The sequence below is a fragment of the Panthera tigris genome, chromosome B1 (assembly GCF_018350195.1).
Source record: "Panthera tigris isolate Pti1 chromosome B1, P.tigris_Pti1_mat1.1, whole genome shotgun sequence".
In the NCBI taxonomy this organism is placed as follows: Eukaryota; Metazoa; Chordata; class Mammalia; order Carnivora; family Felidae; genus Panthera; species Panthera tigris.
The window spans coordinates 29,244,386-29,266,903 of record NC_056663.1 but is presented as its reverse complement, the minus strand read 5'-3'; the positions used below and the strand labels follow the sequence as shown (position 1 = coordinate 29,266,903).

The 22,518-nt window shown below is 43.4% G+C and overlaps 1 protein-coding gene across 2 annotated transcripts in view; it reads right to left on the bottom strand.

Annotated features, from left to right (window-relative positions):
* The window catches only part of NRG1 (neuregulin 1), a 1,098,681-nt gene extending 1,086,139 nt beyond the window's left edge, over nt 1-12,542 (bottom strand). For both annotated transcript variants that reach the window (XM_042983158.1, XM_042983166.1), the window contains exon 1: nt 11,810-12,542. In XM_042983158.1, the coding sequence (XP_042839092.1) occupies nt 11,810-12,542 (733 nt within the window). The remainder of the gene's footprint in view (nt 1-11,809) is intronic.
* Nucleotides 12,543-22,518: the final 9,976 nt, after the last annotated feature.

The window sequence follows — 22,518 nt, the reverse complement described above, 5'->3', positions numbered from 1 at the left end:
TAAAAAAACTTTAGAAATCCAAACAAAATGAAGAAAATTCTAAACATCAATAATGCTGATGCCCACTTGTTCTACAGCCTTCTGTTATATAGCTTTCAGGCTTTTATTTCTCTTTAGATACACATAAGATTAACAGATAAGACGGATGAGGTAAATAGATGATGGATAAAAGTAATCATACACATATTATAGGATAATATACTTTTTTCGCTCGACAATATATTGGGAACAAATCTCTAAGTAATGATACTTTATTTAACCATTCTCCCACTAAAGGAAGGTAGCAAAGGTACAAAATGTAGACAGAGAGGCAGACCACTCTGGGAAAGGGAAATTATATATGCAAGTGCACAGAGCCCTCAAGCGACTCAGCAAATGGGGACCAGAGCCATCAGCGTAGCACAGGGTTCCAGGCAGAAGAAGGAACCAGATAAGAACGCCTGGACAAAAGGTGAAAGGCCTTCTATGCCATTCTAAGGAGTCTGGATTTTATCCTGATGGCAAGTGAAGAGCCTCATGCAATGGTGCAGTATGGTCTTTTCCATATCAGAAAGATCACTCCAGCAACGCCAGAGAGAGTGAATTTAAGAAGCGGAGAATCCACGAGCCAAGTTAAGAGGTTGTTGCAGTAAGAATGGGAATCACTACAGAAACAATGACGTTGGGGTAGAAGGGACAAATGAGATGTTAAGGAGGCGGAATCAATGGGATCTGGTCACCGGACGGCTATGGAGCAAAAGGAGGGGCCTCCTGTTTGAAGTAACTGAGAAGACACTGATGCTCTCATACGGCGAGGGGTTACAAGAATTCAGAGGGGCACCTACTACTCTGACACAGAATGAGCTGTCAATCAAGAAAGCCACTGGCAGTGATAGTACCGATTATAACAGAAGTGGTAGCAGCTTCATTATTAGCATACAGATATACACACGGACTGGCAGGGGAGATGAGGAGACATCATTTAATGTGCTTCCTATAAAATGCCTATAGGACATTCAGGTGGATTATCTGGTAAAGAGTTGGATATATGAACCTGGAGCCCACCCGCCCCCCCCCCAAAAAATTAGGGTTTGGCCTAGAGATATGGATTTGGAAACCACAATTTACAAGCAGTGTGGAATCTACTAAAGTAGATGAATTCACCAGGGGTTCAGGGAGGCCAAAGTGAAGGAAAAATGAAACTGGACGTAGCCTGCCGGAGTCCTGCCCTGCCCCGGACGGGCCCTGTGGCACGGCCAAGGCCTCTGCCTGCAGTAATTGAAGAAGTCAAAGTGAATTATTCCTTGTTTGACAACTTGTTTCAGCATTGCTCGCTCTACTCATAAAAGGACGAGGATATATTATTTTCTTGCCCAAACCACAAGAATCATAAGCTGAGACAGAAAGCCTCTCACCCCCACCCCACATTGACGTGGGAATGCTGTCCCTACCATCACCAGGACGGCTGCCAGCCCGTGGTAAACAAGCCCTCACCGCTCTGTGCCGGCCTCATGCATTCCCACAACACAGATAATTATTAAAACCTAAAACAGTGCCAGATGTGCATTTTTTAAATAAACAAAAACTCACAACGAAACACTTTGACTCTTCCCTTTTCATTTTATAGAAACAAATGGCTGAACTTTCTTCTCAAAGTTTACAGTTGCGGATTCATCTCTTAATCACCCTTTATAATTTCAAAGACAGGGCTGAAGACACAATGGTATTTGCTTCTTGAAGAAAGGAAGCTCATGAACATAAATAACTTCTATGATTTCATGAGCATGACACATGACAACAACACGAAAAGGCAACGGAGATAGAAAGGCTTAGGGGAGGAAGGAGATACTTTTTCGCGAAGACTCCCTCTCATTAAGCTCTCCTACGGCCCTTTCAGATTGTCTAAATGTTTCACAATCGTTTTTCCAGGATTAGACTGCTTGGAACAATGCAAAACATGAGAGGAGAGGAGAGGAAGAGAAAAGCTCCAGGGTCAGTAGCAGAAGTGGTATGTTGGTTCATTTCTTTTTTTAATAATTTTTTTAACAGTTTTTTTTTTTTCACTTTTTGAGAGACAGAGACAGAGTACAAGCAAGGGAGGGGCAGACAGCGAGGAAGACACACAATTTGAAGCAGGCTCCAGGCTCTGAGCTGTCAGCACAGAGCCCGATGCAGGGCTTGAACCCACCAACTGTGAGATCATGACCTGAGCCGAAGTCAGACACTTAACCAACCAAGCCACCCAGGCCCCTGTTGGGTCATTTCTGAAAAAGGACTAGATGCACTTTGAATGAACCATGAAGAACATGGTTCTTCCCTCCCACTCTGCATGCTAGGGAACTGAGACCCAAGGAGGGAATGTTACTTACACATAAGCACACAGGTACTAAACTACAAAGCTGGAAGTGAAAAACAGTGCTCCTGACTCTGAGGCCAGGCACTTTTCAGTTGTGAATAAGCTGAGGACTTCCCTCCCCACCACCCCCATCCTCTAGTGTCTACTCACAAAGATACTGTGGTCTAACTGGTGAGGCAAGACTACACACAGAAAAATTGTTAACTACATCCATTTTTTTGTAACAACAATAACATAAGGGAAATTTGCGATGGCACCATGCATAAAGCTTGCAGTAGAAAGGTGCTCTGTGTCCAAAGACTACAGTGAGTGTTTCTGACAGGATCATTACTGGGACTGTCATAGAGGCAGTAGGATATGACCTGTCCCTTAAAGGAGACAGAATATCCACAGGCAGAAATGAGGGAAGACACAGATCCAGGCAGAAGAAATGGCCTATGTAAAAACAGCAGTGGGAAAGTGTGTGGCCTGTTCATGGAACAATTAGACTGGATAAAAACATTTATACAGTAAAACTGAAAAAGATTAGGCTTGGTCTGGAGTAAGGAAGACAGGAAATACCAGCATCTAAAGTTAACTATGGTGGATCCACTGAAAGTTTCTGAGCAAAGAGAGGTCCAATAAAAGGAGAACTTTAGAAATACTCACTGTCCAGAGAGCTTCGGTGGCTCAGTCAGTTAAGCATCTGACTTCAGCTCAGGTCATGATCTTGTGGTTCATGGGTTTGAGCCCCACATCGAGCTATATGCTGACAGCTCACAGCCTGGAACCTGTTTTGGATTCTGTGTCTCCCTCTCTCTCTACCCCTCCTCTGCTCATGCTCTCTCCCTCTTTCTCTCATAAATAAATGTTAGAAAAAAATTTTAGAAATACTCATCCTCCAGTGCAGTGTTTAACAGAAGGCAATCTGGAGCAGTGGACAGAACAGTGGCGGGGGGGGGGGGGGGGGGGGGGGGGGGGGGGAGTATGTAAATTTAATGAATGATTAAAATCAAAGATTCTGATACTCATCCAAAGATGATAAGCCACCTTTCTAGACCATGTTGATAGCATATGAAGAAAAATACAATATTCTTATGGTGACCAAAGGCCAAGTCTACTTTTTTTTTATTTTATTAATGTTTTTATTTATTTTTGAGAGAGGGAAAGAGAAAGACAGAGCAAGTGGGGAAGGGGCAGAGAGAGAGGGAGACACAGAATCCAAAGCAGGCTCCAGGCTCTGAGCTGTCAGCACAGAGCTGGACACAGGGCTTGAACTCACGAGCTGTGAGATAACGACCTGAGCTGAAGTCAGACGCTTAACTGAGCCACGCAGGCACCCTTGGCCAAGTCTACTGTTTAATTCTTGTATTGGTTTTTACTAAGCCATTATCTGCTGTAATTTAGTTATTGGGTGGCTGCAGATTCAGGAACCTAAATGCTGGGTAAATTAAGAGTTGAACAAATGAACACCTCTGTTTTCTGAGCACTTTCGTTTCTTATTAATGACAGTGTAATAATTAGAGGCACGAACACGGAACAGAAAACAATATAAAAACTGTTCCCCACCACTTCACACCCATTAGGTTGGCTGTTATCAAACCATAAAAAAATAAAACATGTTAGAACATGGAGAAATCAGAACCCTGTGTGGGAAAGGGAAATGGTGTAGCTACTGTGGAAAATGGTACAGTAGTTCCTCAAAAAAAAAAAAAAAAAAAAAAGAAAAAAAAAAGAAACCTAGACTTACCATAATCCAGCAATTCCACTTCCGGCACACGCCCAGAAGAAAGGAAAACCAGGTCTTGAGCAGATATTTGTACATTCATAGAACCTTTATTCCCAATAGCCAAAAGGTAGAAGCAACTTGAATGTCCACTGACAAATGAATGGATAAACAAAATGTGGTCTATATGTGCAATGGAATATTCAGCCTGAAAAAGCAATGACACTCTGACCCATTAAAACACAGATGAACCTTACCGACGTTATGCCAAATAAAACAAGCCAGTCACAAAAATGCAAAAACTGTAGGATTCCACTCCTATGAGGCACCTAGAATAATCAAATTCACGGAGACAGAAATTGGAATGGTAGCTGGCAGGGGTTGGAGGAGAAGGGAATAGACAGTTATTATTTAATGGGTATGGAGTTTGGGTTGGGGAAGATAACATGACAAGAGATAGATGGTGGTAATGGTTGCCCAACAATGTCAATACCTAATGCAACTGAACTTAAAAACGGTTAAGGTGGTAAATTCTATGTTACTACAATTTGGCGGGGGGGGGGGGGGGGGGGGGGGTAGAAACGCTCACCAGAATTAGACTACAGTCCAAAATGCTAGCATTTTTCATAAAATTCCTGCTCCAGTGAAAGAAAAGTTGCTAGTGATCCTGAGAACAGGGGTGAGCAATCTCAGTGGACGGGAAAGAAGACAACAGAAGAAACTGCATCTCAGAGGTGTCCAGGCTGGCAAAGAAGAGCCTGCGAAATTTCAAAGCTGTGGCCCTTCTGTGCTGATGACATGACAAAGAGCACCCCCACTCAGCAGAACATCTCCACCCTGGCAGTCCCCAAAGAGCCTTGACTGCCAGGATCACCTCCCAAGGGCGAAGTCTAATGACAAATTCTACTGGAACCAAACACAGCCATCCTTCTCCTCCTCAGTAGATAGCTGCCATGAACTGTGCAGAGGTGCGGCCAGGATGCTCCCTGCAGCGGAGGAAAATGCTGCCACTGCATCTGCGGCTTCACTGATAACACATCATGGCCCATGGTGTCTCCAGGGCCAACAGAGACAGTGACGGAAAAGGATCTCATTATTCATCTAAGCCCAAGTGGATATGTGCCCTCCCACCTGCAGTCTGTCCAAGAGCTGATGAGATGTCAAAAACAAGGTGGGGGGGGGCAGTGAAAAGAAAGTCATCTCTTTTTTATTGCTTCTTAGGGATATAAGCAGCACCTTTCCATCTTCAGTTACAAGAATTGAACTTCTATTGCTCAGATAGTTAAACACCTGTTGGGGGAGATCAAGGAAGAACATACAATTTCTGAGTACTGAGATTTAGTACCCAAAATGAGTTGGAATGATGTGGGAGTGGGTTGGCGCAAAACACTAACTATTCAAAAATCTCTTCTGTGCTTATAAGTCTTTACAATGCAGGGCATTTTTACCCAGCTGGAGCTATAGGCTACACAGAATAAATATTATCAAGAAATAATTGAGAGGGAAAAGTTTACGAGATTAAACAGCCTTTTTCTGAAGCCCAAAAGTTGATGCAGAGGTGGGCCCTGGGTGGTGAGAGGAAGCAATGGTGTCCTGGTAGGATATAGCTCTAATTGCTACTTCCTCCGAATATGAAGCTCACCAAATAAGAGACCTGAAGGAAAAGGAAAAAACAAAAAGCAAAAGCAAAACAAAAACGCTTCTCTCAAAATTTAACCTTGAACAATGATTGCTACTATCCAACAAGCTGGGGTGCTTCCGTCATGTATTCATTTAATTATTTAACAGGAATTTAATCTACACAGAACCGCAAAGCAGTATATGTCTATCAAAGAGGGGAAAAAGATACAAACTCAACTGAGTGGCAGTTATGACCACATGGTTTTAGTCAGCCCCTCAATTTTTTAGCTTTCTTTGCCTCAATGGCAATTCCCAGGCTAGAGACAAACACTTGGGATGATAGTATTACTGCTGTGAGCTTTCCAAATTTAGCAAAGCATACAATGCCTCACGTCTCTTATCACGCCCCCTCCATGTCCTGAGCTCCCAGATGTGCCCACTACCAAGACTCGAGCGCCCTTGTCAAGAATGTCCCCTTGTGCTGGGCTCAGCTCAGCTCACATATTTTGGCAGAGCAAAGAGAAAAGAAACAATTCCCTCCTCCAGGTTGTCTTGGCCCAGCATTACCTCCTAAATCTGGCTACCAGCTCCGGAATCATGCACCACTCTGAGCTGTTTTCTTCCAGCACAGTGGGGCAGATATCCAAAGCCAGAGCCTTGGGCTTTGGGAGAAAAACTTCTGAAATTGAGATACAAGGCAGATTACCATCTGTGCCCTCATGAGATAGACAATGAGCCTATCAGACTCGGAAGGACCATCTACATTCACAGTATTGTGATCTAAGATCTCCATTTTCTGACATATTTGGACCTGGACAGCGGAAGTCTGAGGTGTCAAGAGAAGGCTAATCATTGTAATGATGAACAGAAGTCCTATACTTCAGCTTCTCACAGACTAGGATCCACTCATAAGCCTCATTGTTTACCTAAAGCCTTCCTTTGCAGTTTCCTCATACAGCAAAGAGATGAAGGGAATATACATATGGAGTCTGAGGTAAGACCTAGTAGGACGGTCTCCCATGTATCACCCAAGCTGTGGGTAAACTAAATTTCTATTTGGTTGTTTGGTTATTATGAAAAGCAAGATTAAAAATTTTACTAGGTCCTAATGGGGAGAACTCAGGTTAGGACATAGTTTGCAAGGAAACTGCTTTCGATAAGGAAAAATATCCTGGTTCTCTTAAAGACCAAAAAATAGTGTAAATTACCATCTATGTATCTCTCTGTGGGATTCCTTGATGGCAAATCTAAGGTGGGGGAATTTTTTTTCCCCTAAACATTGGATCTATGCCAAACAGAGATGAGTCAACCCATTTTAAGCCTTCAACTTCACCAAAATTTCTTTTATTTTATCTACTTTAACCTGTAAGGATCATTTGGGGACAGAGAGCCAGGAGGCAAGCCTTCAGAAAGAGGCTTGCTTCAAGCACACCATGGCACTAAACAATATGAAAACACAACCTCTCAACTAGCACTTACCTCAAATGAGTAAGAGACTGAAGTCTGTATTCTGTAAATTCTCAAATAACTCAACCTCAGATTTAAAAGTACGGCAGAATGTATCACTCATCAGTTGTTCCGTGGTACAAAGTGACTGATATTTGGGGGAGTGGCTAGGTCATATGATCGCTCATAATGTTACTTTAATTTTAACTTAAGTTTTATGATAACATAAGAGCACAGAGTAACATGTGCATGCACACGTTCAGAGCATTCCTATATGGATGGGAAGCTGTCCACAAAGGTCATGTCTGTTATTTAAGAATATGAACATTCAAAATGAGTCCTCACTTTCTCATGAAAACTTTGACTAAGGCATGTTACGCTATTGCTTTTGGCAACAAACTACATGAGTCATAGGAACCCTAATTTTTTACCTTCTGTTTTCATTATATACTTTTCATTCTTTACTTTCAATGAATGTAATGGTTAATGAATCCTACCACCATTTTTCATCATATACTTTTTGTTTTCATTATCATTCATTTATATAAGGCTAATCAAAATATTCACTAAGACCTATCTGTACAGATATGCTTTTCAAAACATTTAAGCATATCAAAGACAACCAAACCAAAAACCTAAGTATTACTAAGTACTAAGGGCAGATGAGAGTTGAAAGGTCTTTGGACATCTGGCTAATTCATAAATCGTCACTGAAATTTAAAAATACATATTAAAAGAGGTTATGTTTATAATTAAGAAAAAGATAACAAGAAGAAAACAGGCCCTGAAGCAAAGAAGATTCCCGGAACAATGAATAGATTACATCTGACAAGGGCACTAACCTGCCCAATCACGTCTTTTGCTCTCATTTGCTAGAAATACACAGGCCAGTGGAAGGACGGTGCAGTGTGCAGCCCCCTCAGTGCTGTGTAAGCTTCCCAGTCTTACCTAATACATCAAGACCTATGGTACAACTTTCCCTAGACCCCAAGGACTTACAGATCTCCTACAATGAAGGGGAACTACCCCCTAGTGCTTGCAAAATATCCTACTTCAGATGTTTACATTCTCCTTTTAAGACATTTTTATTCCAAGGAACTGTTTTTCCAAATGACCAATCTTGGGCTCATTTTTTTTTATCATAAATATAAATATATATACAGTTTGTCTACTCAACAGAAAAGTGTTTTAGGTATAGATTTTTAACAGTAAGATTTATATAGCTGACAGAGAGCAGTCAAAAACACTCGGGAAATTAAATTTACATGTATATTTATGAAATACAAGCAGTCAAGCTGTATCTGTTACTACTGTTACTTACTTAATATAGCTTTTATTAAGAATTATCTTCTTCAGTGGTGGCTGGAGAATCCCTGCAGCGTTTATCATTTTCGTAACACCATAAGGTCAGCTCACTTTATTAAATAGTTATTGAGGATATTAGAAAAAGCAAATGCCATTTATCATAAATATTTGATAAACCTGCTTATGTTATCAATATATTCCAGTATTACAGCATAGACCGAATATCTACATTGGATTATAAGATGATGATGCACAAATCTTGCATGCCCCAATAACATCCATAGATGTTATTCAACATCAGTATTTTGGACATCATTTTCTGCCTAGAATCACTGCAATGCTTTGAAAACTAAAATCGTAGTGCGTCACACGATGATTTGTTTGAATAACAGAAATTTAAATGAACAGCAAATTATTTTGCATTCCAATTAATATAAAACCTAATAATATTTCTTAGCTTATTCGGTGAGCAAGAGAAAAAGCAAAGAGTGGGCAGTGTTTAAGCAACTACAAGAAGTGTATGTAATTTATACAAACTTCAAATGCAAAGCAAACAAGCTATGAGATTCCGTGTTGTCTTCTAAAATACACTAAGCAGTTGTTTCAAAAGACCCCTCTTTCAAGAAAAGAACTTGTTATACAGACACTGCTCAGGAGTTTATCTCAGATGGGTAAAAAAAAAAAAAAAAAAAAGAAAGAAAAAAGAAAAAAACATTCAGGGGAGACTTCTATCAGCTCAACCCTAAAGCTAATCTGTTGCATGTGTGGTTTCTACACTAGTAAGCAACTTGTAGGAAACAACACTGCAGCTGAGCACATGAGAGCTGGAAACTGTTCCCCGGGATATGATATCACAAAATGACTTTGCTATATTCCCTCTCCAGCCTGGCATCATGGCTCAGGCAGCAACACAACCGTCACGCCCCCAGGGCAGCTTCATGTGGTTAGATAAGAACCCCCTGCTCCATCACTCTCCCTGAAATCTTCTCACCAGAAGCACACAGAACCAGCTCAACCAGGACAAATCAGCCCCTCTTGTCTCTGTATGTGTCTTTTTTTTTTTTTTCCAGTTGGTGTTCCTTTGCCTGGTAAGTTCTGAATGACACTGTTAACAGAAACCACCCAACGGGGTGAACTCCCAAGTTTTCACACACTCACACACTTTTAAACCCAATATTCCAGTATGGATTTCCCCAGTTTACATTCTCTAAAATAAAATAGCTCATAGTATTCACTTTTATCTCACAATAGTACAATAACTACCACGTTGATAAAAACGCAAGAGAAACTTTTAGCATAATTCCCGTCAGGCTTTAGCTAAACCTGTTAGTTAAGGTTTCATGCAACAGCCACAACCTCGAAGTACCTGACACTAAAATCACCACACACAATAATTACACAAACCTGGAGCTGTAACTTCATGATTTCTTAATCTACTCAATTATACACAGGGAGATTTCCAGTTCATTTTAAAAACCTGCTTTGCTTCGCATGACACAATTTCCTATGTAATTCCTTTGACAAACAAAAGAGGAAAACTACCTTCCTGAAGGTCTTCCCCCTTAGAAGCACAAAAACAGAACAGTATTTCTCCAGACAACGTGAATATTCCATTTCTAAACATCCTCGGGATGCTTGAAAGAACTTTATCCCTGAAGTCTGACGTTTATTTCTAGTCAAAACACAAAACACCATTGCTAATCCAGTAACACACCCCCAATGTTAGGCATCACTGCCAACTACGATCCCTTTTATATCAATTTCCACCATGTATAGTAAATGATTCACAACTCGTGATTTGGGGTAAATGCAAAATCCTTTCTGAATTACATAGAATAAAGCACGTGAAAATTGGACAATGGTGTGGCTTAAAAGGTTTTGTTTCAGATTCTAGAGCAGAGTAACATATACTGCAGTACAATGGTGTTGAGCTTTTGTGTTCCGTAATAAGACAGCTCCCAGCAGAGCGTTTCCCATGTTTTACAGTGACATCTATCAGCCAGACCCGGGGAATCCCAACGTCACTCAGCTTTCTTCAGCACCACTGTCTGAGAACAGCTTCTGTCCACAGAGTGGTGCAATCTTAGCAGGTCTGGCGCACAAAGTGCATTGTTAAAATAGGGAAATGGTGGATGAGCAAGGCTCTTTCCTGTCATTAAAACCAAATTGTTAGGTATTAATTAACTGCAAGATATAAGCACCACAAATGCCAACCAGAAATTTAAGTAATTGGCTATCATCAGATACAAATTTAAGAGAACTGACTCAGTTTGCATCGCAGGCAGACTGAGCCTGGCATGGTGCTGACTTTTGTAAAAATTCAATTAACCCAACCATCTATTAGGCAGATACATAAAGACACAGGGAAAAAGCTACTGTGCATGTTAGAATCTGCGATGTGTAATCATGTTAATTTATGGTTTGAGAAGATACCCTGCTACGCTTTAGTGATTGTATGGTAATCAGAAAATTATACAGATATTTCCAACCTAGAAATTATTTTGTGAATGGCATAAATGCAATACTACCTCAGAAATGTAATCAGATTATCGGCTAATTTCTCAGACCTGATCATATGAAGGAGACCGGAAAACAATACTTTCCAACGGGAAAATGGGGGAAAAGGTCTGGGAAATCGATTGCTAAACTTGGCTTCCCAAATTCCTCTTCAGGGCCTACACGTGAAGCTCCTTAACTACGCTCATCTGTTCTGATTCACTGAGGTGCCAAAACACACTGCAAACCAAAATATTGTAAAAACGAAAATTCTTGAGAGGACGTCACCAAAAATACCCCCCCCACACACACACACACACAACTTTATATTTCTCACAAACACCTATTCGCGAGGTACAGACTGCACCTATCTATTGGACATGGAGTTGGCCAAAAACTCTGCCCCATTTCTAGAGACATGTCGGCGCTGTGTCCTTTCCTTTCGAGGGCTCCCACAGACACAAACCCCTGACCACTCAAGACTCCAAATGAAGGAAAGGCGTGAAAATCCTGTCGGACTCACCCTTCCTCCTTCAAAGGAACAGCCCCCACACGGCGGCCCATACCTCACCAGCACCTCCTAACCAAGTTCAACGACGCACTCGCAAGAAAGCAGCCGGCCCATTTCCACGCTACTCGGGAACGAAACCCCAAGGGATTAAAAAGTTTCAGGCGGCCCCCACCGAGGACCAAACTTGGACTCTCACCAATGGCAAAGCCTAGAATCCAGGTAACTGGAGAAGGCGCTGCCTGTGGAATCCAGTCCGCGAAACCTTCTCTGAGAATCACTTAGGAGTCCGCAATCCCGAAACTCAACTCCCGAGCCCGCGTGTGCTGGGCAGCCGTCGGGCCCGCGACCTCCCCGCCCGGCCGGAGCGCGCCCCGAGGGGCGAGGAACTTACCGCACCGCTTGCACAGCACCCGGCTGACCTCCTTCTTGAGGTTCCGGCCCGTCTCGAGAGGGGGGAAAGAGGCTCGGAAGGCGGCCGGCGCGCGGCTGCTGCTGTTGGCATCGGGCTCCATGAAGAAGATGTACCTGCTGTCCTCCTTGAGCCTCCCGCAGGAGGGGAAAGCGGGGTGGCCCCAGGCCCCCAGGCGCACGGTGAGCAACGAGTCCTTCTTCAAGCCCCCGGCTTTCACCGCCCACACCTGGTGCACCTTCACCAGATAGGGCGCCTCCTCGTCTCCGGGCTCGCCCGCGCCGGGCGCCGGGGCGCCGGGCCAGGAGGGCACGGTCCCGTTGGCGGTGGGCAGCGGGTCCGGGGCGGGCGGCCCCAGCGCTCCCGGGCCGGCGGCTGGCGGCTCGCGCTCGCCTCCCCACGCCCCTGCCTCGCCCGCCGCCGCCTTCCTGTCGAGTGCCCCCTGCTGCCGCCGCGGCGGGTGCACCTTTCCCTCGATCACCACCGCGGCGCGCTGAGCCAGCTCCTGCACCGAGCCCACGCTGGGCGGGGACGAGTAGCACACCGAGGCCCCCGCGGGAGCCGCCTCGTCGCCGGCGGCCGCCCCCGGCCCCAGGGCCGCGGTCCACAGCAGCAGCAGCGGCAGCAGCGGCGGCGGCGAGCGGGCGGCAGAGCCGGGGCGCGGGGCCCGGGGGCCGGCACTCCCGGAGCGGCGCGGGGAGCGTCGCCATCTCATGGTGTGAGGTGCGTGCGGGCTCCTGGCTGTCGGTTCGGACTCTGCCTCGCTCTCTCGCGCTGCCTCCCTTTTCCTCTCCTCCTGCCCCCCCCCCCCACACCACTCCTCCTCCCCCCCTACCCTCCTCCTTTTATTTATTTATTGGGGGGGGGGTGTAGGAGAGTTGTTTATGGGAGGAGGAGGAAGAGGAGGAGGGAGGGAGAGGTGGGTGGAACCACAGAAAGGCGAAGAGGTATAAGGGCAAAAAAAAAAAAAAAAAAAAAGCAAAATAGAAAAGGAAAGATAAAAAAGCCGCTGCCACCGCCTCGGTTGCTGGGAGTGACAGGTCCTCCCGGCGCCGCCGCCGCGCCCGAGCCCTGCTGTCGGGGCTGCTGTCACAGGAGGAGGACGTGGAGGTGGAGGAGCTGCTCAGCGGGTAACAGTCCTTTGTGTGAAGTGATGCTGCGGCGGCTGCTGAGGCTGCGAGCGAGCGGCTGGGCGAGAGCGCGAGGCAGAGAGCCCTGGAGGCGGAGTTGCGTGCCTGGAAATCGCTGGGTGGCCGCGGCGGCGGCGGCGGCAGCGCCCTGCGCCTCGCCAGCCTGTTTACCTGTGGTGCGAACTCGGCCCGCACTTCCCTTCCCCATGCTGATTCCGGAGCCCGGCGCGCGAGTTTGTCCTCCGCGGTCTCGCCTGCCCTGCGCGCCTCCTCCCTCGCGGGCGCCCCGATTGCTGCAATGAGAGGCCGGGCGGCAAAGAGGCTGCAGTCCGAGTGGGCTGCGGAGATTTACTGGGGAGCGAGAGGTGACGCTTCAGTAATCGGGGACCTGTTAGCCGGCGCAGGACGCCCGACCGCGGTGGGAAGGGGGGGGAGCATGGCGGGCGGGCAAGGAAGAGGGGGACACGGGAGATGCGGGTCCTCATGTCAGAAAAGTTTTGGGTGAACTATATACTTAAGAGTCAAAAGGGAGCAACATGTTCACCGGAGACCAGCAGCAATTAAAGCAACTTTATATCACGCTCGCTGTCCTGCCACCGAGCACACCCACAGTGAGCACTTCAGGTATGAGGCCTCTTTCCCTGGATCCTGTGTGACACTTGAGTCTTGATTACCCTTGCCTTTTCGTAGGGCGAAATCCTTGGTTCCCCATGATCTTATGACCTGTGGGATCCTGCTGATAGGAGCCAGGTTTGAATAAAATAGTTGCTCAATAAGGCCATTTTGTATAAAGTTTATGGCTCCTCGTCAACTAGTCCGTTTTGTTACATGATTAAAATGAAATGAAAGATGCTTCTGTGAGTGCTGAAACAAATCTCAAACATCTGTAGGTTACATATTCCATCTGAATACCGCCCTCCCCAACTTGACCCTACTCCCACCCCCTCCCCCACTCTGCCCCTTACCCTGTCCCGCCAAACTTAAGGAGCTATTTTTGAAACAAGAATCCATCCCCCAGGGCTGTTCTTTTCAAACACCCGCCACTTTACAGAAAGAGAACACATTTTCAGCATTTAAAAGAAAATATTTCTTCTGCCTTTTTAAGGTGAAAAATATAGTCAATGACCTGGTAAAGCTGAGTTGAAGTTGTTATCCAATGGCCAATAAATCCACACGGTGAGAATCTAAGATTTTAAAAGAACTCTTCATAATATCCTTTACTGTAGGATTCTACAAATTGCTTCTAGCAGCTTATCAAATGTGTGCCGCTTAAGTTATAGATATTTTGTATAAAAATAATGATAGATTATAGGCCACAAATAATCCCCCCCCCCCTTGGCATGATATAGTTGGCTAGAAAACAGTTTGTCACTCCCTCAAAGTCCAGCTTAGAAGGACAGCGTTCCGATGCTCATTGTGTGTTTCAACTATGGGGATTCCTATCATGCCCTGATGGTGTGCTTCAAGAGAAGATCCCCATGTAGCAACATAATAGTGCAGGTCTGGCCTCCAGTACATGTTCTCTTTAGCGCTGGTATTCCCACCGATTTTTTGAAAGAAAGTGATCAGACATCCAGTCCCCTACCCGGCATCTTCACTTTGCTTTGACCTGACCTCACACACTGCTGGCTCTCGGCGGCATTTTGGGAGTTGGAACTTGAGCCTAGCACACTTTCTCTCATCCTCTCCACCTTCCACACCTTGTACCAGTTATCTACTGGGGTATGACCAACGACTCCAAAATCTGTTGGCCTAAAACAATATACGTATATTTAGCTCAGGACTCTGCAGATTGCTACTTTGGAATCAGGCAGGGGGATCCTTCTGTTCTCAGCTGGGCTCCCTGAAGGCTTGGCTGAGGGCTGATTAGTCTCAGATGGCCTCAGTTGAGACAGCTCATCTCTTGAAGAATGTGGTCTCTTTCCTTCAACAGGCTTAGCCTGGGTTTGTTCGTGGCAGCTGGACATGTTCCAAGAGAGTGGCCGTTAGCATACAAGCAAGGCCTCTTGAGGACTCCGCTCAGAACTGACCTCTGGTCACTGCCACCCTAAAAGCCAGTTCAAATCCCAGGAGTGGAGGGGTAAATTCTCTTAATGTGAGGGGCTGAAAACTTCCATCGCCAAGGGGCAAAGAGAGACTGAAAGGAAAAGAATCGTCATTTTTGCAAACAATCCTCCATAGACAATAAGCTTCCTTTAAGACCCACCTGTCCCCTGAAGCCTTTCTTAAATACTAGATACTCAGGGTGACTGCTCCCCCTGCATTCATTCTCAGTCTGTCCCAGGCCTCCTCATTTGATCTCCTTCCTTTATTGAGCCCACATGTTTCAGTTTTACTCCCATCTCACCAACTAGATTGCAAGCTTGTTAAAAAACAGCCATGTTTTCCCTATTCCCCTATTTTAACCCGGTTTTGGGCACGTATTAAGTAAGCACTAGATAAATGTCAGCTGATTAATCACGGACTGGTGGTAATGTGATTACCACACATTACCCCATACTACCCCAGCGCTGTCACAGGGAGTTGGAACTCCAGGCAATAAAAACAACAATAAAAATTTAAAGCACTGACTTACAGTCATTAAATTGAACAGATCCCCCCTCTTAGTACTTTACAAAGCATTTTATGTGTGATTAAAAATAAGCTGCTTATGTTTGGAGTTTTGTTTTAAATGCCTTTTTTAAATGCATTTTTTAAAAAGCCTTTACCTTACTCCCACATTTTCTTCTACTCCTCTCTGAGCTAAGTGGTGTTAAGGGGTAACTCTTGTGGATATTTTTTTGTGTAACGGTAGGCCTTCTTGGAACAGTTCAGTGATAATTATTTGCTTATGTATTTCATTTCAATTTTGGTATCCAAGTCCTCATTTTTGAGGGCACCCATACACTGAAGGGACGTTACCCTTTTTTGTCCTTATTTTAAAATGAAAGGAAAAAGGGGCACCTGGGTGGCTCAGTCGGTTGAGTGTCCAGCTTCAGCTCAGGTCATGATCTCACAGTCTGTGAGTTCGAGCCCCGCGTCGGGCTCTGTGCTGACCGCTCAGAGCCTGGAGCCTGCTTCACATTCTGTGTCTCCGTCTCTCTCTGCCCCTCCCCTGCTCATGCTCTGTCTCTCTCTGTCTCAAAAATGAATAAAAAACATTTAAAAAAAAAAAAAGAAAGGAAAAAGGCATTTCTACTATGATTAACATAAGCTTGAAAAAAAAGTACCAATAGGGGCACCTGGGTGGCTCAGTGGGTTAATCATCCCACTTCAGTTTAGGTCATGAGCTCATGGTTCATGAGTTCGAGCCCCACGTCGGCCTCTGTGCTGACAACTCAGCCTGGATCCTGCTTCAGATTCTCTTCTCCCTCTCTCTGCCCTTCCCCTGATCATGCTCTGTCTCTCTCAGAAGTAAACATTTAAAAAAAATTTTTTTTAAAGAGAAAAGATGTGAATAATTGTTCAGTGTATTTAAGTGCTTCTCAGAAAAGGGACAATTTGTCCACACCAACGTTTAAAAAAAAAAAAAAAAAGGAAAAAAACTCATTCTCAGCAACATCCTAAAACCAGGGTTCTTAAATGTTAGTGTGCATCCAAATCACTTGTGTATGAAAATATGCAGACTTCTGGGCCCCATCCCAGAGTTTCTGATGCAGTAGTTCTGGGGTGAAGCCCAAGATTCGGCATTTCTAACAAGTTTCCAAGTGATACTGATATTGCTGGTGGGGAGACCACATTTTGCGAACTACAGCTCAAAACTTTAAATTTATAAACTTCAGTAGACACAGCATAATAATGCTATAAACATACTCAGGCATTGTATTCAAATATTCAGTGTCCCCTCCATGAATTTTTCTCATCTCAACTTTGAGATGAGAAAATGTGAGTTACCTCCTTGGTTATTAGAGACTGATGCCTTTTGGCAGATCTATTCTGACTAAGGAGGCATAGATGAGCACATATTGACAGTAAAAGTGTGTGCTTCTTGAGGACTTGACTTGGAACCAAAAGAAAACTAGGACTCAGAACACTTGTGATCATGTTACCTAGGAATATTTTGTCTGCTCAACTAAAGAAAGAACATACAGGGGTACCTGGGTGGCTCAGTGGGTTAAGCATCTGACTTCAGCTCAGGGGATCCTGAGTTCAAGTTCCGCGTCAGGTTCTGTGCTGGCCACTCAGAACCTGGAGCCTGCTTCGGATTCTCTGTCTCCCTCTCTCTCCCCCACTTGCACTCTGTCTCTGTCAAAAATGAATAAACATTTAAAATTTTAAAAAGAAAGAAATAACAGACAAAATTATGCAGGCAGATGTGAAATATTAGTTTTACTCATTTCGAAAATCCAAAAAGAAAGTCCGCAGGGCAGTGGCAAACTGAAAAGGTTTTCTCACCCCCAGCACTTTCCACCTGATTAAATACTTCTAAATGGTGGCTATTGAAGGGGCAGCAGGAAGTCCACAGAGGCACTGATATCTACTTTATCATCATTGACCAACAGCACACAGTGCACACCTCCACCATAAATCAAGAAACAACTATACTCTGGTGCTAAAGTCCTGAATTTGCAGCCTCCCAAAGAAGCTTCGCTTGCTTAGCAGCCTGTCTTGGAACAGAAACAGGGTCCAGAACAATGTAGACACAATTAACAATAAGCTTGAGAGAAGAGCAAGTCAAAAGAAACGGTGAATTATAGACCCATGGAAGCCACCCATGAGAAGCAATGTGGCAAAATGTCTCTACTGAAGAGAGGCTAGAAAGTTAAGGAGGCTTCATTAAATACCAGCTGCAATATGAGTCTTCAAGAACTGGGCCTTTGAGTCACCGGCAGTAGGGTGCCCTAGTCACCTCTATACTCTCGCCCATCCACCGACCCATATATTTAATTACATAATTTTAAAACAGCAATACTACGTGGCATAAGCAGGAATATAGACATGAAAGGTGCCAGCTCTGAAGAAAGTCCTCTAATTTGCATACTTTGGTCTGACATAAAATCCTGTAGATTTCACGTATTTCAGCCCAACTGAGAGGGAAGAAAAGAGAATGAAACCAAGAGTGTTTTCTGATAGCTTTTTTTTTTGGGGGGGGGTGGATTTAAGACACCTTTGAACTTTACGTCAGGTATGGCAATCCAGACATCCCATTTAGGTTCACGTCCATACCCCCACTGAAGCAACAGCTCTCAGGAGGCAACCAAGAGGTAAACACTCCTTGGACATTTGCATTGGGGAATATATGTAAAGTTTAGGGACATAACTGGCCTGGGGTCATATTCCACTTCTGTTTATCAGCCCTGTAACCTTAGGACAATTCGTGACTCTTCTGAGCCTTTTTTCTTATTTATTAAATAAGCATAGTCTGCTTTATTTCACAGGACACTTGCAAGGATTAAAACAGCTTAGTGTATATGAACCTCCTTTAGAAGTTTCATTTATGCAAAATACGACGTGGGTAAATGATATCTTGCCCTCAAGAATCTTCCAACCTAGTAATGAAGATGGCACATTTTGGAAATTGCCTTAAAGTTGGTTATATGTCTACTTAAATACCTTTATTGTCAGAAGCTCATGACTTCCCAGGGATGTGTATTCCATTATTAGGCCATATATTAGGCATATATGACCGTTTAAAAGTGCTTTTCTGTAATAGGCTGTAAGATACTTATTTAAAACCCAGTCACGTAATGCAAACTGTGTGTACCTATGCTATTTCACTGCCCATCTAGACCGAGCCAGCCATGATCGCTATCTGTGGCTGGCAACCCTGTCTGTTCCATCATCTCTCCCATGTGTTCACATGGGTTCATGATTTGGGGGGAGAGGGGAGAGAGGTATTGCTTTTTGTGTTGGGGTGTGTGTGTGTGTGTGTGTGTGTGTGTGTGTGTGTGTGTGTGTGTTTTCTGAAGGACAAAGGAGGGCCTGGGGAAGAAATAGGGAGGAGGAGAATGAAAAGCAGGATAAGCAGGATGGAATGGGATGTGTTACCCAGCGTGGCTCAAAGCAGGGGTTCCTCCTCAGAGGAACAGAATCACAAGTAGAAGCTGAAATGATCTTTGCAATAAAGAACATTGTAGAGCTTAAAGGCATACACCATGCATGTCACTTTAAAACTCAGGTGAAAAAAGTGAAAAAGTAATGTGAGGGGGAAGACTGCTTTGCATTTCTGGGAAGAAGGAGCACTACACACGTGTCCTGAAGGAAACTAAGCAGAAGCAGACGGCAGGGGGAATGTACTTGCCAGAGAAGTGGGGGAATTGCACCTCTTAAGAAGGAAGACAGAACTGAATAGCAGATTTAGTTCCCACACGTGTGTAGCAGCCCCCTCCCACCCCCGTGGGAATTCCCAGCTATTACCATAGCATACTTTGGAAGAGCCAGTGGGGGAATGTGGATATTAAGCTATAATCCTGTAATTATACCCATGGGAGCTAATGAGCTAGAAATACAGGGATCGATGTTAATATGACTTCCTTGGTACCCTCCTTGGGGACAATGAGATGATGAATATGAATGTTATTATTAACATTATGATTAACTAATATTATAACACTATACTATGTGGTAGAGAAGGATCATTATTATTTTGCAGATCATTGAAGCAAGTCGTTGAGATCAAATACAATTTTTATTTTATCACTTTTCCTTGAGCACAAGTTTCTTTCTTATGCCTTCTTAGTAATGAAGCACTATCAATAGATAACATAAAAACAAGCCATCCAACAGAAATACGCTACTTAAAATCCTAAATATGTTCTACATAAGTTACACATTTCCCTCAAAAATGGATTTGAAAACTTCGTGATACACTGATATTTAGGAGTAATGAATGTGCATTTTATTTATTTATAGCGACACTTTGTAGAGCCTATTATTGCTATTTACAAATATGCCAAATTTGAAGAAAGAAGGGATTGAATGGTTAAATTTGTTTATAGAGTTTCATTGTTCTCTGTGATAAAAGTAAACAGAATTTTTGCTTTCTTTCTAATTATTCCAAAAGGCGTCAGTGGATATTCTTAAAATTTCTACTCTTTTTTTTTTTTAAGGATGAATCCAACCCATAAAGAAACTTTTGAAAAACTTTTAGGAAATTAAAGTCATGTTTGTAATAGAAAATTTTTCTAACCCTTTACTGTGACATATGCCCCAATCAAGTCAAGGAAAGAAGGAAGTAAAAAGCAAATTATGAATCGTAAGACCCAAAGTTATAATCCTGGCACTCAGTTCTCAACAATTTGACAATTTCCTGATTATTTCACCATGGAAGGTCTCAACATCATCCTTCCCTTGCAAGGGATAGGATATAGATGGCACCTTCAATCACATAGAGAGAAAATAAATAGGTATTTGCAACTCAGGTCAATTAAACTATTTACTTTGTGGACCTCTTTCCATCATGAACACTTCCAATTTTGTCACTTCTGTTTTCCTTTGATTTTACAGACTTTTCTGCTTTAGGACAGTCCACACATGCTGATCGCAGGACACTGTGCATTCCTTAACATAAACATAACACCATGAAAACCACAATTACTTTATGTCAACTTCCAGTCTGCAGTTTTGGTAAGAGTCTCAGTATGGAACAGAGTCTGCTACTGGGTTGAGGACACTGAAGTGTAGGAGCATGAAAAATATGTAATAAAAGAGATCAAAGCAAGAGAAGTTATTAACTTCATGACCTACTGGTAGGTTTTACATCACTTTTTACTATATCTACTTATGAAAGGATTGTATAAATAAATATTTTATTCTGCACTCCCTAACCTGGGAGTGCCATGTTAGAAGGTCATAAACTTTCCCTTTTAGATTATGCTTTGAATCAGAGAGAAACACATCAAAATGTTAGAACAGGAGAGAATCCTGGATGTCTAGTCCAAAGTTCTTAATTTTAGAAGTGAATAAAGAGTTTCGGAAAAAGTTTTCCTTTCCCAGGATCATAAAATTGATTGTTTTCAAAAGTAGGGGTTTTTTTTTCTTTTTTTTTTTTTTTTAAGAGACAGAGGCACAGAGAAAGACAATGACAGAGGAATGTTTTTAAATGTTTATTTTTTGAGAGAGAGAAGAGGAGGGGAGGGGCAGAGAGAGAGTAGAGGAGGAGCACACAGAGAGATGCAGAGGATCAGAAGCAGGCTCTGCATAGATGCCAGGATTAAACTTCTGAACCCGTGAGACCACAACCTGAGCCACAGACAGACACTTATGAGACTGAGCCACCCAGGTGCCCCCAGAAAGTAGGTTTAGAACTGGGGGTCCTGCTCTTCCAATTCTCTGCTTTGCCCATGAGCCTCATACTTTTACTAAAACCTCTGTCAAAAGCCTCCCTAAAAAGCTGGTAGCATAGACTCTTCCTTCCAAAAACCATTTCTGTAAGCGATAGCATGCAAAATCTTAGCACCTTAGAAGCACTAAGCTCTCAGCACCTAGAATGCTAAGTTCACCATCACAAAGACTTCCTCTTACAGAAGTAAGAGGTCAGCCACTAAGCCAGCATTAAACAGCCTTCCCTGCCACTTCTTCTGAAAACAGTATTCCAAAAAATAAGAAATAGCTTTCTATTTGTTGTCCCTGTTTATTGAGTGTGTCATTTTTCCATAGCTAAGATCTTCCCTGGTGTAAGAAACAGGCCCAAGTTGGGACATAAAAGAGTTAAAGCCTTTTTCATCATCTTTTCCTGAATGCCTTAATGATGGTTCAAAACCACATGAGTTTCTCGGGGTAAAACCAAAACTTGCCCTCAAACACGTAGGGCAGAGAGAGACCACAGAAAAAGGCAGACCACCCCACGTTGGTAAGTGGCAATTTTAATAAGCAAGGGAACTTACATGGGAAGATTTCCACACCCGCCTGCCCTAATCTTGAGAGTTTATATAGAGTCCTTAACTGGGTTCAGTCATATATACAGCCAAGGTAGTCTCAGTAACACATTACTCTCTCAAGCCTGGATCCCTAAGGTAGGTCCTAGTGTGGAAACAGTGGCCTGAATGTACATTCCAAGGACAGAGGAGAGGGTGGGGAGCCTCCTATTGCACAGGTCCAGCTCTCTGGTCAACCAGCAGCCATGTCTTCACAATGATCTCCGCCAACCATCAGAATACAAATCCACAATGACACACAAAAAATATGAGATGTAAATATAGATAGATATGAAGTCTAAATGAAATAATTCCTGATCCAAAACAACAATACAGAAATCCATTAAGTTACATATTTTATTGTGGAGGATATGTTCTCTGAGTGATAAGACCAAAGAAGATATTATAATGGATATTACTAATCTTTGAAATGAGACTAATGAGCCTTTTCATGCCAAGCAAGTATATCTACCACTCACGGCTAGGTCTCCAGTGGCCCTGGAACATGTGAATTTGAAGCCCTCTCCAATGTTTATAGGCCACATTAATTCTTCTCCCTGTAATTCTATTTTTAAATTTAGTCATATTCTCACTAGAATCTATAATAAAGGAAATACCCTGTATTTTGAATGACAGTGGTTTTAAACAAACCCTACAGGCAAATTTCCTAGGTTCAACCTCTACTAGCTACATAACCTTAGACAATTAACCTCTTTGTGCCCAGTTT